General features: G+C 46.7%; 3 protein-coding genes across 3 annotated transcripts; 1 reads left to right on the forward strand and 2 right to left on the reverse strand.

The window, feature by feature from the left end:
- Positions 1-239: 239 nt before the first annotated feature.
- On the reverse strand, positions 240-989 carry LOC101731738 (histone H1B-like). Its single transcript, XM_004919123.3, has one exon. The coding sequence runs from the start codon at positions 972-974 to the stop codon at positions 291-293; it is 684 nt and encodes a 227-aa protein (XP_004919180.1). The 5' UTR covers positions 975-989; the 3' UTR covers positions 240-290.
- Positions 990-5,840: 4,851 nt separating this feature from the next.
- On the reverse strand, positions 5,841-6,671 carry LOC116407592 (histone H2B 1.1-like). The gene has a single exon (XM_031893115.1). It carries the CDS (start codon positions 6,558-6,560, stop codon positions 6,180-6,182), a length of 381 nt encoding a protein of 126 aa, XP_031748975.1. The 5' UTR covers positions 6,561-6,671; the 3' UTR covers positions 5,841-6,179.
- Positions 6,672-6,957: 286 nt separating this feature from the next.
- On the forward strand, positions 6,958-8,115 carry LOC100487632 (histone H2A type 1). The gene has a single exon (XM_018089514.2). The coding sequence runs from the start codon at positions 6,988-6,990 to the stop codon at positions 7,378-7,380; it is 393 nt and encodes a 130-aa protein (XP_017945003.1). The 5' UTR covers positions 6,958-6,987; the 3' UTR covers positions 7,381-8,115.
- Positions 8,116-15,559: the final 7,444 nt, after the last annotated feature.

A 15,559-nucleotide genomic window follows, 5' to 3' on the forward strand; every position in this document is an offset into this window, starting at 1 on the left:
GCGATAGTTAGAATTCACCTAGGGATTGGGCGCCACCTAGTGGGGGGTTGGGGTATCACACACATTTTATGGGCACATTTATTCCCGCGGAGGGGAAGTTGCAGGGAACGCACAGACCGGGCTTTATATCTGTACGTGTAGGAATTACATTGTTTGGCTTCCCCTATACTATGTTGGGAGATTAGAACATTCTGTATCTGGAGGAAACACAGGTACCGGCTCTTTAGATGGAGGAGGTGGGGGCTCTGAAAAGAGCCTTTGGTGCGATGCGCAGGGGCCCTGGGGCCACATTACTTCTTAGGCGCCGCCTTCTTTGCTTTAGCCGCTTTGGGTTTGGCTGCCTTGGCCTTTGCGGGGCTCTTTGTAGCTTTAGGCTTGGTGGGCTTCTTAGCCGGGCTCTTAGCAGCTTTGGGCTTGGCGGCCTTTTTAGCCGGGCTCTTGGCCACCTTCTTGGGTTTGGCCGCTTTGGGCTTCTTGGGGCTTTTGGCGGCCTTTGCCGGTTTCTTCACCTTCTTGGGGCTCTTTGCTGCTGCCGAGACCTTCTTGGGCTTTTTAGGGGACTTGGGCGCCTTCTTTGCCGCCGCCGCTGGTTTCTTGGCTTTGGGCGCCGCTGGCTTCTTCTTGGCCGCCTTCTCCTTACTCTCCAGCGGCTTCTTGTTCAGCTTGAAGGATCCGGAGGCTCCGCTCCCCTTGACTTGGGTGAGAGTCCCCTTAGTGACCAAGGCCTTGAGAGCCAGCTTGAGGCGGCTGTTGTTCCTCTCCACATCGTAGCCTCCGGCAGCCAGAGCCTTCTTGAGAGCGGCCAGGGACACCCCGCTGCGCTCCTTAGAGGCGGACACGGCTTTCACGATCAGTTCGGCCGCGCTGGGCCCGGCGGGTTTCTTGGCTTTAGCGCCTCCCTTCTTGGGCTGCTTCTTCTTGGCAGCGGCGGGTTCTGCCGGGAGAGCGGTCTCAGCTACGGATGTTTCTGCCATTCTAACCGATAATCAGTCAACTACACAAAGAATAATATGTTACGCTTTCCCGTCCTCTTTATATACATATCTCCTTTGCTCCGATTGGTTCATGCTTTGGCTAAAACATTCTTCCTATTGGCTGATCTCTATTTCCCCGCCTACCCACTCTCTCCCTTTCTAACAAGTATCGCGGATGTCCCTGTGTTTCCAGAGGCTGAAAAACTGAATATTTCTACCGGCTCTGAGTATAAATGTGCCCCAGTCTGTATGGGATCAGCTGCCCCAGTAAGTGCCCGGGTCTGTGCCACTAATTCCCATTCTATTGGCTGCATATATTGCCCAGAGCAGCTCCTGGGAACTCAGTCCCGCTCCCCGGAAAGGCTCCGCTTCATTTCTCTCCTTCCCATTTGTGGGAATTGTTGGGGATGAATAGAAATCCTTCCCCTCCCGCTGTTCCCCCAGAGAAATAAGGGGGCCCCGGGTATAATATGGGCAGGTGAGTGAGAGAGGGGGAGGCTATAAAGGGAGTGTGGGGGGGTCGGAGTCCCAGGCAAGTAGCACAGTACAGGGAGCCATTGCTGGGGGAGTTTGGCTGCAGCACTCAGGGAGGGGTCGGTCCCACTGACCGGATTGGGTTGGGTTATTGGTTCCATTCTAGAGACTGATCACTTGCTGATCCCCCAACATGGGCACAGGGAGAGGGAACATTAGATGCTGCACTGGATCCAGATCTGTATTATGTTCTGGGGTTCAGAGGGGCCTTAGTTCTCTCCATCTGGTCATTTTGTCTTTTATCAGTAACTGGGCTGCTTTATATATCAGCTCTGCTTTGCATGTTGTATCCGGTTTACTATTATAATTAGTGATGAAAATATTTTTTCCAGACATGGGTTTGCAGCGAATTTATGCATTTCGCCATTGGAGAATTGTTTCACGAAACTTCTGCGAAAATTTGCCTGGGAAAAATCCCTCACACATCGAATTGGGCACAGTCACTGCCAAAAAATCCTGTGTACGACAAACGCATTTCATAGATGTTTTGCCGGGACAGATTCGCTCATCACTAATAATAATAGTCATATTTGCGTTTTGGTAAAGGGGGCGCCTTGCACATGGGGTGGGGGCGCCTTGCACATGGGGTGGGGGCACCTTGGATGCCTGACAGATAAGACAGTATTTTTGTTTATTGAAGGGAATATCCTCATGACATTATAGGCACCGACCTTCTCCTGCGCTTATTTAAAACAAGAAATAGTGCAATTAGGCTGGTGGGGTTGGTATTTATGATGGGGGCCCTTAGTTATTGTAATGTTCTAGGTTATTGGCTTTCTAGGAGCACTAATATGGCATCTGATTGGCACCCAGGTGAGTATCAAGATGGCGCCTCTTGGCTGCAGTAGATCTGGTATCTGAGTTACATTAGGTGTAAATAACGATTTCCCCCCCAGGGAAGGGATTTGGTGTAAGTTTGTGGGGATGGAGCAAGTGAAGTTCCCTGTGGTTTGGGATTTGGTGTTTCTTTGGGCAGAAGTTTAAATGCTATTGAGTAGCGATGAGCGAATCCGTCCTGTTTCACTTTGCCGAAAAGATTCATGAAACGGCAGAAATTGTGCCCTTCAAAAAAAATTGTTATTTATCAAAAAAATTATGCACCCAACAATTTTTTTTGAGGCAGGTAATTTTTTCTGATGCGGGTGTCACACAGTGAATTCCTGGCGAATAATTTTGCACATCACTACTATTTACCCTCCTGCAGGCAAAATGCATATTCTTCCATCTATCAAGCTTCCTTGTTCCCATACAGACATAGGGGATGACCATGAAACAGGCTGAATAGATAGAAGCACTGACACCTGGGCCCACCGGGAGTTTTCCTGGTTTCCTGCTGGGCCGGTCCGACACTGGGCAGAAGGAAAAGATGACGGAGAATAAGATTTGATGATGGCGGCCGGGTGCTCTGAACCTCGAGGGTCGGCCCTGTGTGGCGCCATCATGCTGTGGGGCTGCCTGTCGTCAGTAGGGTCTGGGCATCTTGCTGAAGTAGAAGGAAGAATTGATGGTGCAACAGTGGGGTCCCTAACCAAGGGCTCGGGGGGAACATGTTGCTCCCCAATTCCCCTGGATGTTGCTCCCAGTGGCCTCAAACCCGGTGTGATGCCAAACACAGACACCTTTAGGCTCCCATTCCACAAAGGGGCTACCCAATAACCAATCACAGCCCTTATTTGGTACATACAGGTATAATTTAATGTTTGTGTTGCTCCCCAACTCTTTTTATATTTGAATCTTGGTCACTGCTAAAAAGGGTTGGGACCCCTAAAAATACACCAATCAAACACAGGGACAGACACATTGCAGTTCTCTGTGAGGTCCCCATGCTGCTGCCGCCATACTACTGGGAAGATACTGAGGCTTTTGTCTGTGAGACCAATCAGCAGGGAATGGGGGGGGCACTGATAGGAAGGGGTAAGGGGGTCAGTAAAGCAGCACAAAAGGTACATTTTAAAAGCAACAATTCTTCTATTTCTAGAGGTACATAATGTAGTGTTAAAGTACATGTAAACCTTGGGGGTGCAGGGCCCACTGGGGCTTCACACACCTCCCCACAGGGCCCCCCACCCGTCCAACCCCGAGAGCGCGTAAATTAAACTTACCAGCAGAGCGTCCGAGGGAGGCCGGAGGGTCGGTGGAGCGCCCTGTGGGGATCGGGTCAGGCAGCCCAGTCCGACCCAGTTCCTACCATGTATAAAAGTTGAGCACATTTCCCCACCTGCATCATTTGTCCTGTATCTATCCCCTCTGTTCCCCGGCACCATCACATCTTCCTAAAACAAATAGCAGCTTTGAGCCAATTTTTCCCTTTGACTTCATCAGTGACATTTACATCTGCAAACAGCTGTGCGCTGTAAAGTTCATGCAATGAAGAATGCAGGCTTACACGGGCAGAACTCACTTACAGAGTTTATTCCTCTGCAAAACTATGGAGTTTGTGTAAGAAAAGGAGCACAATCAGGAGGAACAAACTGAGCTCCTTAGAGATGAAAGAAAAGGATCAATAAAGGTAAAGAGCACATTTTCCCTTTTCTTTGCCGGCAGAACACTGGGATGTAGCTATGAGAAGGCGGGGGGGGGGTGTCAGTTTGTTTGTAGCCACAGTTGTTGTTTTGTTGCAGTTACAGCTGTTTTGGTCTCTCAGAGCCGAGTCTGGCTCCCCCCAACAGTCGAGTTTAGTTCCCTGCTGACTCGACTCTATTTCCGGGTGACTTGTGACAGCCGGATCTTTATATAAGTGGAATATTTATATATTTCATTGTTCAATGTTTGAAAATAGCCAATAGCGCGAAAGCATATTGGCGGGATTTCTGTATTCATAACTGATTGGCCAGAGAACACTGGGTGGGTTTTTAGCGAACCAATTATTGGGAGTATTTGCTCGGCGGTTTAAACGCAATACCGATATTTTCAGCTGAATAAAGTTACGTTTCTTCCGTAATCAGTAAACTGGGAAAAATAAATTAACTGGAGCTTCCATCATTCCCCTTGGAAGATCTTAGTTGGTTTGGCGCATTATTATCCGATAGGGGATTCCCGGGGGTAACAAGTACAGGGGCTGAGAGCTCGGAGGAACCTACAGCTCAGTCCGTGTATAAATAGGGATCAGTAATGAGCCGGTTCCTATTACAGAGCCCGGGGGAGATGGAGCCGCTTCCGAGCTCTGCTCTGGTGCAAAGGGAGTCAGTGAATTGCCCGTGGGGGTCTGAGTGCAGGGAAAGTAGAACTACCAGAGAATCAATACATACAAACCCATAACTAAATATAATGGCTACAAATTAGATCAAGCAGTAACAGCTCTGAGACTGACCGAGTGGGGGCTCTGAAAAGAGCCTTTGGGTTTATGAGCGAATCAGCAGTCAGATTCAGCCCCCGAAGCCGTAGAGAGTGCGGCCCTGGCGCTTGAGAGCGTACACCACATCCATGGCGGTAACGGTCTTCCTCTTGGCGTGCTCGGTGTAGGTGACGGCGTCCCGGATGACATTCTCCAGGAAAACCTTGAGGACCCCCCGAGTCTCCTCATAGATGAGGCCAGAGATGCGCTTGACTCCCCCTCTCCGTGCCAGGCGGCGGATGGCGGGCTTGGTGATGCCCTGGATGTTATCCCGCAGCACCTTCCTGTGCCGCTTGGCGCCTCCTTTCCCCAAACCCTTCCCGCCTTTACCGCGTCCGGACATGATTTTACCTTCCTACTAACTCTGTCAGAGAATGATTTCTGTAGCGCAGCCACCCGCTTATATACACAGACACCGGACCTGAGCGGGAACTTGGGTGGGGGCGGAGTTTAGAACATCTGGGTAATTAGGCTCTTGATTGGACAATTCAATTGTTCCTTTGGATTCTAAAAACCAATGGCTGAAGCTTAAATTAAACCGTTAATCATTTCAAATCGCCCGCCAAAATAATTAGCTCCGACCTCCTACAAAATATTGGGAGTGTATTAGTTACATTATTATTACTATATGATCGGCCCGTATATAATCTATACTGTGGCACCGTGTCTATTTGTCTAGTCCCCCCCTATACCGAGCAAAGCGTCACTGCGCTACTCTGTGGGGGGAAGAGAGAAGCGGCGCCGGGCTGTGACTGATCCCATCACATTCGTTGCTGCATTTCCACACAAGCCCCTCCCGGAATATTATTTTTACACTGGTCGTGTTGAACGGTGGGGTTTAACACTTTCCTGTCTGGTTCATAATACAGAGATAAGGGGAAAATCACTCGGAAACTCGAAGAAATAATCCCTATTGCGGTTCTATAGCGCTGTTTGTCTGAAACAGAATAACATCGATGTAACCCGTGTGTCAGCCAATCAGCTCTCAGATTGCTACATATCAACAAATCCCTAGGACTGTCGGGTTTGTTACTAAGGGTAAGATGTATTCGAACTGGGAAAAACCTATGGGAAGCACCGAAATGTCCCTGTATATTGTACCCACAGCCCAACCGCTCTCCGCGCGTTAGAGCAGCTCCTGCCCCCGCCAGAAATAATTATACACCGGATTCTACCCGGTGCCAATGTTATCGACCGTTTCCTCATAATATTTACGTTCATTTATATTATAGAGCCCCTATAGCCAATAACCAGTTACAGACCTTATAGGGAGGGGGTGGGTGGCCCTTAGAAGAGCCTTTGTGTTGCTGGGAGTAGGGCAGGAGATGGGGCAGCAGTTACTTGGCGCTGGTGTACTTGGTGACAGCCTTGGTGCCCTCGGACACGGCGTGCTTGGCCAGCTCCCCAGGCAGCAGCAGGCGGACCGCGGTCTGGATCTCCCGGGAGGTGATGGTGGAGCGCTTGTTGTAATGAGCCAGGCGGGAGGCTTCCCCTGCGATGCGCTCAAACACATCGTTGACAAAGGAGTTCATGATGCTCATGGCCTTGGAGGAGATGCCGGTATCGGGGTGCACCTGCTTCAGCACCTTGTACACGTAAATGGCGTAACTCTCCTTCCTTGTCTTCCTGCGCTTCTTCCCATCTTTCTTCTGGGTCTTGGTCACTGCTTTCTTGGAGCCTTTCTTCGCGGCTGGAGCGGACTTGGCTGGATCAGGCATGATCAACTATCCTTACGCTTTCCGATCAACGAGAAAACTGTTCCCTCCGCCTCCCGGGCTGCTGCTTTTATAGCCCTCCCATGCAAATGAGGCAGCTTGATATTACAGATTCTAACTGGTCAGCTTTGTCACATGGTATGAAATCCGTCCTCCTTCAGACTCTAGCAGCAAATGATTGGCGTTTGCTAAAGCTTTTTTTTTCTTTTAATTGGCTGCAGTATAATCCAGCTTGTAAAAAAAAAAAAAAAAAAAAGATATGGCGTGTCGGTTTCTTAGTCACCTATTGGTGTTTTCTGAACCAGCTATGTGATTGGTTAAATTGAGAATCAGCCAGTGAGAGAAGAGAGGCGGGCCACTTACTGTCTATAAAGTGTGAGAAATAGGAAGGTTTCGGTACTGTTTCGTCTATTTGAATACAGAAGCTGAGATGTCCGGAAGAGGCAAACAAGGCGGGAAGACTCGGGCTAAGGCCAAGACCCGCTCATCCCGGGCTGGGCTGCAGTTCCCAGTTGGCCGAGTTCACAGGCTCTTGAGAAAGGGCAATTATGCTGAGCGGGTGGGAGCCGGAGCTCCGGTCTATCTGGCCGCAGTGCTCGAATACCTGACCGCTGAGATCCTGGAGTTGGCCGGGAACGCTGCCCGGGATAACAAGAAGACCCGTATCATCCCCAGGCACCTGCAGCTCGCTGTGCGCAATGATGAGGAGCTGAACAAACTGCTCGGAGGAGTCACTATCGCTCAGGGCGGGGTCCTGCCCAACATCCAGTCCGTGCTGCTGCCCAAGAAAACCGAGAGCGCCAAGGCGGCCAGGAGCAAGTGAGATGCCCGGTCACAGCGCCCCCATCAGGAAACAACACAAAGGCTCTTTTCAGAGCCCCCACACCGGCTAAAGAGGACTGCATGGCACATACTGTTCAGAAGTTACACGATAACTTTACAGTTCAATACTTTCTGCCGTAGAACCAGATCTCGTTACTTTCAGATTGGTTATAAGAATTCCTGAGGATTGCGTTCTATTATACAGGCCCAATAAAATCAATGAAGTAGCGGTGTGACTGGGATATAATAAGCGACTCGGAGTCTAATACCGATAACTAAAATTCCTTTATTCAGTCGCGGTTACATCCCATTGCAGTATCTGGCAGTGCGGATCTATTAGAATGTTGTCTGGCACTGAAGGGTCTATAATCCCAGTTACTCAGAGGGGCAGCGGGGATCCCATAGCAGCCAATCAGGGAGCAGAACAAAGCGGCTGCTTTACAGAATATAGATACGGAGCTACTTCGCCCGCAGCAAAAAGGGAAATATTCAACTGTTTCATCGTAACGACCATTTCATTGTTCAATGTTTGAAAATAGCCAATAGCGCGCAAGCATTTTGGCGGGATTTCTGTATTCATAACTGAGAACCCCTGGGTGGGTTTATAGCGAACCAATTATGGGGATTATTTGCTCGGCGGTTTAAACGCAAAACTGTTTTCAGCCGGATAAAATCACGTAAATTATGAGAATATAAACTGAATAAAAATAAATTAACTGGAGCTTCCATCATTCCCCTGAGAAATTGAAAAATCTTAGTTGGTTTGGCGCATTATTATCCGATAGGGGATTCCCGGGAGTAACAAGTACAGGGGCTGAGAGCTCGGAGGAACCTGCAGCTCAGTCCGTGTATAAATAGGGATCAGTAATGAGCCGGTTCCTATTACAGAGCCCGGGGGGGGGGGAGCCTGTATGAGCCGCTGGCAGAGAGAGGGTTACACGCCAGGAGCCCGAGTTAGTTGTGCTATTCACTTAACATGCCACTTGGAGGCGCTGTTACCACACACTGCGGCTTATAGAGCCAATGCCGGACTCTCCTTATACCGCAGTGTTCGGCTGAGACACAGGGAGTGAGTGCAGCAGTTTCCTTATTTGTACATTGGGGCTGGGGGAGTTGCTGCAGGTCGGGCACTGGGGGGAGAAGGCTACAATAAAGGGGAAGGAAATTGTATTTCTATTCAGCCCCTTTTTTTATCTGGTTGCTAGGGTCTCATTTACCTTAGTAACCAGGGAGTGGTTTAAGAGAGTGACTGATATATGAATAAAAAAGGGGCTGAATAGAAAAAAAAAGTGTTTTAAACTAACAAAAAAAATAACTATAAAACTGTAGCTTCATGGGAGGGAAATGGCGTATAAATCCCGGTGTATCTGGAACGTGAGGCTCTGTGCGTCAGTATGAAGGCAGGGATGGAGCTGGAAGCCATGTTGGTACCTGGTTTTGGAGTTGGTGGCACCATAAACTGAGGAGTCGGAGTTAAAAGATTTATGCACCAACGTCACAGCCCTGTGTGAAAGGCGCGGCCTACACCGTGAGTTGAACTGCCCGCGACTCCATGGGAAGGAGAGGGAAAAGCACAGGGGATGGATAGAAGGGCATTTCCACTAATAGGAGGAGTCTAACACTAATCTACCAAGAACAGACCAGCCACCCAATAGGAAGCGAGTGTGCAAGGAGATTAGTAAGGGAGCCATCTAACGTGAGTGATGTGCAGGGCGGCCAATGACCATGGCTTGGGTGGGTTCAGGTTGAGCTTATCCGCCTGCTCTCTCCACCTGTGACCTTATACTGCCGGCTTCTGGCTCTCTGATTTGTAGGTGTGTGGGTGGGTCGGGCGTGGGTCTATAAATAGGGGGGACTAGCCGGGTCTCGTAGGGTTCGGGCTTGGAGCGGGCGCGTCGGGTTGAGACTTGAGTGTGCAAGAAGGTTAGAGAGGGAGAGATGGAGGCCACCAGGAGAGACTATAAAGCTGGAGAGCTACGAGCCTCACTGACTGGGACTGAGGAGACTATAAAACCAATCTTTCACTACAACGGAAATTGGTCTCCACAGTTCAGCACAGTATCCTTGTACCTCAGGGAACTGGCAATTTGTGTAGCTAATTGAGATCTCTCGAAGACAATTCTGTCGTTTTCATGAGCTTAAGAACAACTTCTAGAACCTTCAGCAGCTGCACCCAGTCACCTCACCAATAACCTGAGGGGGGGCATTCAGATGTACGTAAGTATATTCTTATTTACATGGCGCTATTTATGTACACAGCGCTGTAACAGAGGGTCATTACAATAATACAAAGTACAATAATGAATACAAAAAAATAAAAAGTGCAGTTGCACGAAAGACTCCACAAAGCTACGTGGCAAAGAGACAAGAGGATGGAGCTCCCTGCCGAGTGAAGCTTACAATCTATATGACTTGAAAACAAAATTCTGGTTTATCTTCCTATATGATCCAAGCTTGGCCGGAGGGCTTAATTCAACGCCCAACTTTCTAATACTCTAAAACCTGTGGGTCGGGACCCCTATGGGGGTGGAACGACCCGTTCAAGGGGGTCACCTAAAACCATCGGAAAACACATATTTCCAATGGTCTTAGGAATAATTTTATGATTGGGGGTCACCACAACATGAGGAACTGTATTAAAGAGTCGCGGCATTAGGAAGAGAAGCACTGGTCTAAAACATACAGTGGAGGAAATAATGATTTGACCCCTCACTGATTTTGTAAGTTTGTCCAATGACAAAGAAATGAAAAGTCTCAGAACAGTATCATTTCAATGGTAGGTTTAACAGTGGCAGATAGCACATCAAAAGGAAAATGGAAAAAAGAACTTGAAATAAAAGATAGCAACTGATTTGCATTTCATTGAGTGAAATAAGTTTTTGAACCCTCTAACAAAAAAAGACTTAATACTTAGTGGAAAAACCCTTGTTTGCAAGCACAGAGGCCAAACGTTTCTTGTAATTGATGAGCAAGTTTGCGCCCATTTTAGGAGGAATGTTGGTCCCACTCCTCTTTGCAGATCATCTCTAAATCCCTAAGGTTTCTGTCTCTGTGCAACTCTGAGCTTGAGCTCCCTCCATAGGTTTTCTATTGGATTAAGGTCCGGAGACTGACTAGGCCACTCCATGACCTTAATGTGCTTCTTCTTGAGCCACTCCTTTGTTGCCTTTGCTGTATGTTTTGGGTCATTGTCGTGCTGGAACACCCATCCACGACCCATTTTCAGTTTCCTGGCAGAGGGAAGGAGGTTGTCGTTCAGGATTTCACGATACATGGCTCCGTCCATTTTCCCGTTAATGCGAATAAGTTGTCCTGTGCCCTTAGCAGAAAAACACCTCCAAAGCAAAATGTTTCCACCCCCATGCTTGACGGTGGGGACGGTGTTTTGGGGTCATAGGCAGCATTTTTCTTCCTCCAAACACAGCGAGTTGAGTTAATGCCAAAGAGCTCTATTTTGGTCTCATCAGACCACAGCACCTTCTCCCAGTCACTCACAGAATCATTCAGGTGTTCATTGGCAAACTTCAGGCCTGCACATGTGCCTTCTTGAGCAGGGGGACCTTGCGAGCCCTGCAGGATTTTAATCCATTGCGGTGTAATGTGTTTCCAATGGTTTTCTTGGTGACTGTGGTCCCTGCTAATTTGAGGTCATTAACTAACTCCTCCAGTGTAGTTCTAGGATGCTTTTTCACCTTTCTCAGAATCATTGACACCCCACGAGGTGAGATCTTGCGTGGAGCCCCAGAGCGAGGTCGATTGATGGTCATTTTGTGCTCCTTCCATTTTCCAACAATCGCACCAACAGTTGTCACCTTCTCTCCCAGCTTCTTGCTAATGGTTTTGTAGCCCATTCCAGCCTTGTGCAGGTCTACAATTTTGTCTCTGACATCCTTGGACAGCTCTTTGGTCTTTCCCATGTTGGAGAGTTTGGAGTCTGCTTGATTGATTGATTCTGTGGACAGGTGTCTTTTATACAGGTGACTAGTTAAGACAGGTGTCCTTAATGAGGTTGACTAATTGAGTAGAAGTGTCTAACCACTCTGTGGGAGCCAGAACTCTTAATGGTTGGTAGGGGTTCAAAAACTTATTTCACTCAATGAAATGCAAATCAGTTGCTATCTTTTATTTCAAGTTATTTTTTCGATTTTCCTTTTGATGTGCTATCTGCCACTGTTAAACCTACCATTGAAATGATACTGTTCTGAGACTTTTCATTTCTTTGTCATTGGACAAACTTACAAAATCAGTGAGGGGTCAAATAATTATTTCCTCCACTGTAAGGTACCCACACACGGGCCGATTCTAGCTGCCGATATGGGTCCCTTAGACTGATTGGGCAGCTAATCGGTCTGTGTATGGGGACTAACGACAGGCCTGCCTGACCCATATCTGGCCTGAAATCAGCCAGAACTCGATCAGGCATGTTAAAAACTTGAGCCGGATCCTTGATGCGGTCCTTGAACTGACTGCCCCACTGCCACCAAAATAATTTGATCATTTGGCCCCAGGGCCAAACTATTGAATTAGCCTACACACTCCCCGATATCGGCCACCCGTAGGTCTTGCCAAGCAAGTGAATCTGAATCTGATGAGGCGACCCAGCCAAAGGAGGGATAGCTGTAGATAGCCGACCTCAACGTGACCACACATGCACAAATGACTGTACAACTTTAAGTGAATCCGACTGTATAAATTTGAAAACGGTGAGTCTGGTTGACGGATCCCACCTCTGCAGAAACTGTATCTGGCGATGCCCCATGTTGGCGAGTTTGTGGGACATCAGCAAATGAGGACGTTAAGAAGAACCAGAGCTCCTCTCCATTTCCTGCTGCTCTGATTTCTTGCCCTGTCAGTCTAAATCAGGGGTGGCCAATACATCGATTGCGGCCCACCAGTCGCTCCCCTACGGATTTCTGGTGGACCACAATGAAGCCGGGGAAGCCACACTTCCGCATTAATTTTTTGTATTCGGACCTGTCGTACTTTGATTAATCTGCCCCTAGGAGTTTGGCATTAACAAGCTAATAGTTTTATGACAACAGACAAAAATATTGAGTCCCCCAAACATACGTATATATTTAAATATAGAAGGAATGTGCGGAGAAAAGTTTTTTTTTGATTTGTCACTGACTTTACTGAAACACATTGATTACACTTACAAATTATTGTTCCCACTGAGGATGAAATGAGGTCCCTTGGAATATGTCCCTTCTTGTTCAATAAAACCCAGAATATTATCTGTTGGGGGGAGGGGGAGATATATTCCAGTGTCTGGGAACTAAGCATGAAATGAGGTCCCTCAGTTCCCAATGGGGAGCCAGTGCCGTGGGAAGAGCATTATGGGGCACCTGTCTGAGCATCACCTGTGTCCATCAGGCCCCGGAGCCTTCGGCTGAACGGGATTGATCTAAGGATTGTCCTATGGATACATTCTATTGTACATGAAGTTGTTCCTTTTCTCTGTAAATATACTGAAATGCTTGCCTGATGCCTGATTTAGAAAACATTTCACCCACTGAAAAAAACTTATGGTTTTACTCCTGTGTGACCTTTAAAATGCTTCTTTAGATTAGCTTTATGAGAAAAACATTTCCCACATTCAGAACAAGAAAATGGTTTCTCTCCTGTGTGAATTCTGTGATGATCAGTGAGGTGAAATCGATTTGCAAAACATTTCCCACATTCAGAACAAGAATAAGGTTTCTCCCCTGTGTGAGTTCTGTGGTGTCTCTTTAGATCTGATTGTTGTTTAAAGCATTTCCCACATTTAGAACAACAAAAAGGTTTCTCTTCTGCATGGGTTCGTATATGGACAGTAAGATCCGATGATCTGGGAAAACATTTCCCACATTCAGAACAAGAAAAAGGTTTCTCCCCTGTGTGGGTTCGTCGATGGAGAGTAAGTTCTGATGAACTAATATAACATTTCCCACATTCAGAACATGAAAATGGTTTCTCCCCTGTGTGAGTTCGTCGATGGACAGTAAGTTCTGATGAAGAGGCAAAACATTTCCCACACTCAGAACAAGAATAAGGTTTCTCCCCTGTGTGAGTTCTGTGGTGTCTCTTTAGATGTGAATGTTGTTTAAAGCTTTTCCCACATTCATTACAACAAAAAGGTTTCTCTTTCGCATGGGTTCTTCCATGGGCAGTAAGATCTGATGAGCTGGTAAAACATTTCCCACATTCAGAACAAGAAAAAGGTTTCTTTCCAGTGTGGGTTCGCCGATGGACAGTAAATTCTGATGATCTGGCAAAACATTTCCCACACTCAGAACAAGAAAATGGTTTCTCCCCTGTGTGAGTTCGTCGATGGAGAGTAAGTTCTGATGATCTGACAAAACATTTCCCACACTCAGAACAAGAATAAGGTTTCTCCCCTGTGTGGGTTCTTCGATGGATGGTAAGTTCTGATGATCTGATAAAACACTTCCCACACACAGAACAAGAATAGGGTTTCTCCCCTGTGTGGCTTCTTCGATGGACAGTAAGTTCTGATGATCTGGCAAAACATTTCCCACACTCTGTACAAGGAAACTGTTTCCTACCTGCAAGATGATTATATAGAGATCTGTGATGAGAAAAGTGTTTCTCTTCTGTATGGGTGTTTTGATGTCTATCAAGGTCTCTTTTTTGAAGAAAATGTTTATCGCACTGATTGCAGCGATATTTCTTATAAAGGATTTGTTTTGTTTCTTGAAATTCCTGTGCTGAAGTTTTAACATTTTCATCATTTATGTTATTCATAATTTGTAAGAGGTCGTTATTCAGGCTGCTTTCCATGATAGGAGCTGTCATATTTGTTCCCTGTATCTGTTCTGCAAGTTGATTAATGCTGTAGTTTGATTGGTTACCCCCTTCCCATGATGCCGCTTCCTCTTTGATTCTTTTATAAGTGTTGTTATCCTGGCTCCACCCCATGAGAGCCGACGTATCTGTTCCTTGTATCTGATCTGCAGGATTGTGTTCTTTCTCAGACAAGGCGGGTTCCTCTTTAATGAAAAACAACACATAGTTAGTTGCCGAGCTGTTATTCAGGCTCCGCCCCATGATAGGAGTAGGTGTGTCTGTTCCCTGTATCTGTTCTGTAAGGGGATTAATGCTGCAATCGGATTGGTTTTCTCCTTCCCATGAGGCCACCTCCTCTTTTATATCATCTAATATAAAATAATCTGCCGAGCTGTTATTCAGACTCCGCCCCATGATAGGAGTAGGTGTGTCTGTTCCCTGTATCTGTTCTGTAAGGGGATTAATGCTGCAATCGGATTGGTTTCCCTCTTCACATGAAGCCGCCTCCTCTTTAATCCCATTGGCCGGTGGGGGCTGTTCCGCTGGAGAAATTTCAGGGTTTGAGAGATTTCCGTCGGCACAAAAATCTGCCCCTTCAGCCCCAATCTTGCTTGGCTCATTATTATAACATAATGTTCCTCCCAGATCAGCTGGAATCTCTCTCTTATCTTCATATTCACCGTCTGGCAGAGAGAAGAATAGAGATTAGTATTTATGGTTTATCACAGATTTATCAGCTTTAAAAAGAAAATATTTTGTAGGATAAGTTATATGATGAGCACATGGGTAATTAAAGCATCTGGTAAATAACTTTGAGAAAAAAGGAAAAACAAATTAGGTACAGGAGACAATGAGATAATCTGCCCAAGGGGACAATACAGCATTGGGGGCGTGGCCTAAAGCATGCAGGTAAGTGAGCCAATAGATGAACACAATACAGTAAAGGTTCCCATATAATATCGGTGCATTTACGCCCACGTCTACAGAAGTTGAAGGAGCTGGAAAAAAGATTTCCATGGTTTTCATAATTTTCCAAGATCCATGAGTTATGGCAAAGTAGAGTTTCCAGTATAAACTGAGAAATCATTGGAAGTCTAGGGGGCAGATTTATCTAAACAACAGTTCGAATCCCGAAATGGGAAAAATTCGGATTGGAAACGAAAATTCATGAAGATTGCAAATATCACAAAAATGCTTATGAAAAAATCATATTAGTCACGATAATATCGTATTGGCAATCCGAAAGTCACAAAATTTTCGTACCGAATGGTTGTAAACAGCAGCAAAACCGATTCGATTTTTTCACGCTAAAAATACGAAAAAGTCGCAAAAGCGCATAAAAAGTCATGGAAGCGTCAAAAAAGTTGTGCAAGGTACGAAAAAGTTGCGGA

Source organism: Xenopus tropicalis, chromosome 9 (assembly GCF_000004195.4).
Source record: "Xenopus tropicalis strain Nigerian chromosome 9, UCB_Xtro_10.0, whole genome shotgun sequence".
NCBI lineage: Eukaryota > Metazoa > Chordata > Amphibia > Anura > Pipidae > Xenopus > Xenopus tropicalis.

Coding starts and splice junctions, on each gene's coding strand:
- LOC100487632 (XM_018089514.2), top strand. CDS start 6,988: ATGTCCGGAAGAGGCAAACAAGGCGGGAAGACTCGGGCTAAGGCCAAG.
- LOC116407592 (XM_031893115.1), bottom strand. CDS start 6,560: ATGCCTGATCCAGCCAAGTCCGCTCCAGCCGCGAAGAAAGGCTCCAAG.
- LOC101731738 (XM_004919123.3), bottom strand. CDS start 974: ATGGCAGAAACATCCGTAGCTGAGACCGCTCTCCCGGCAGAACCCGCC.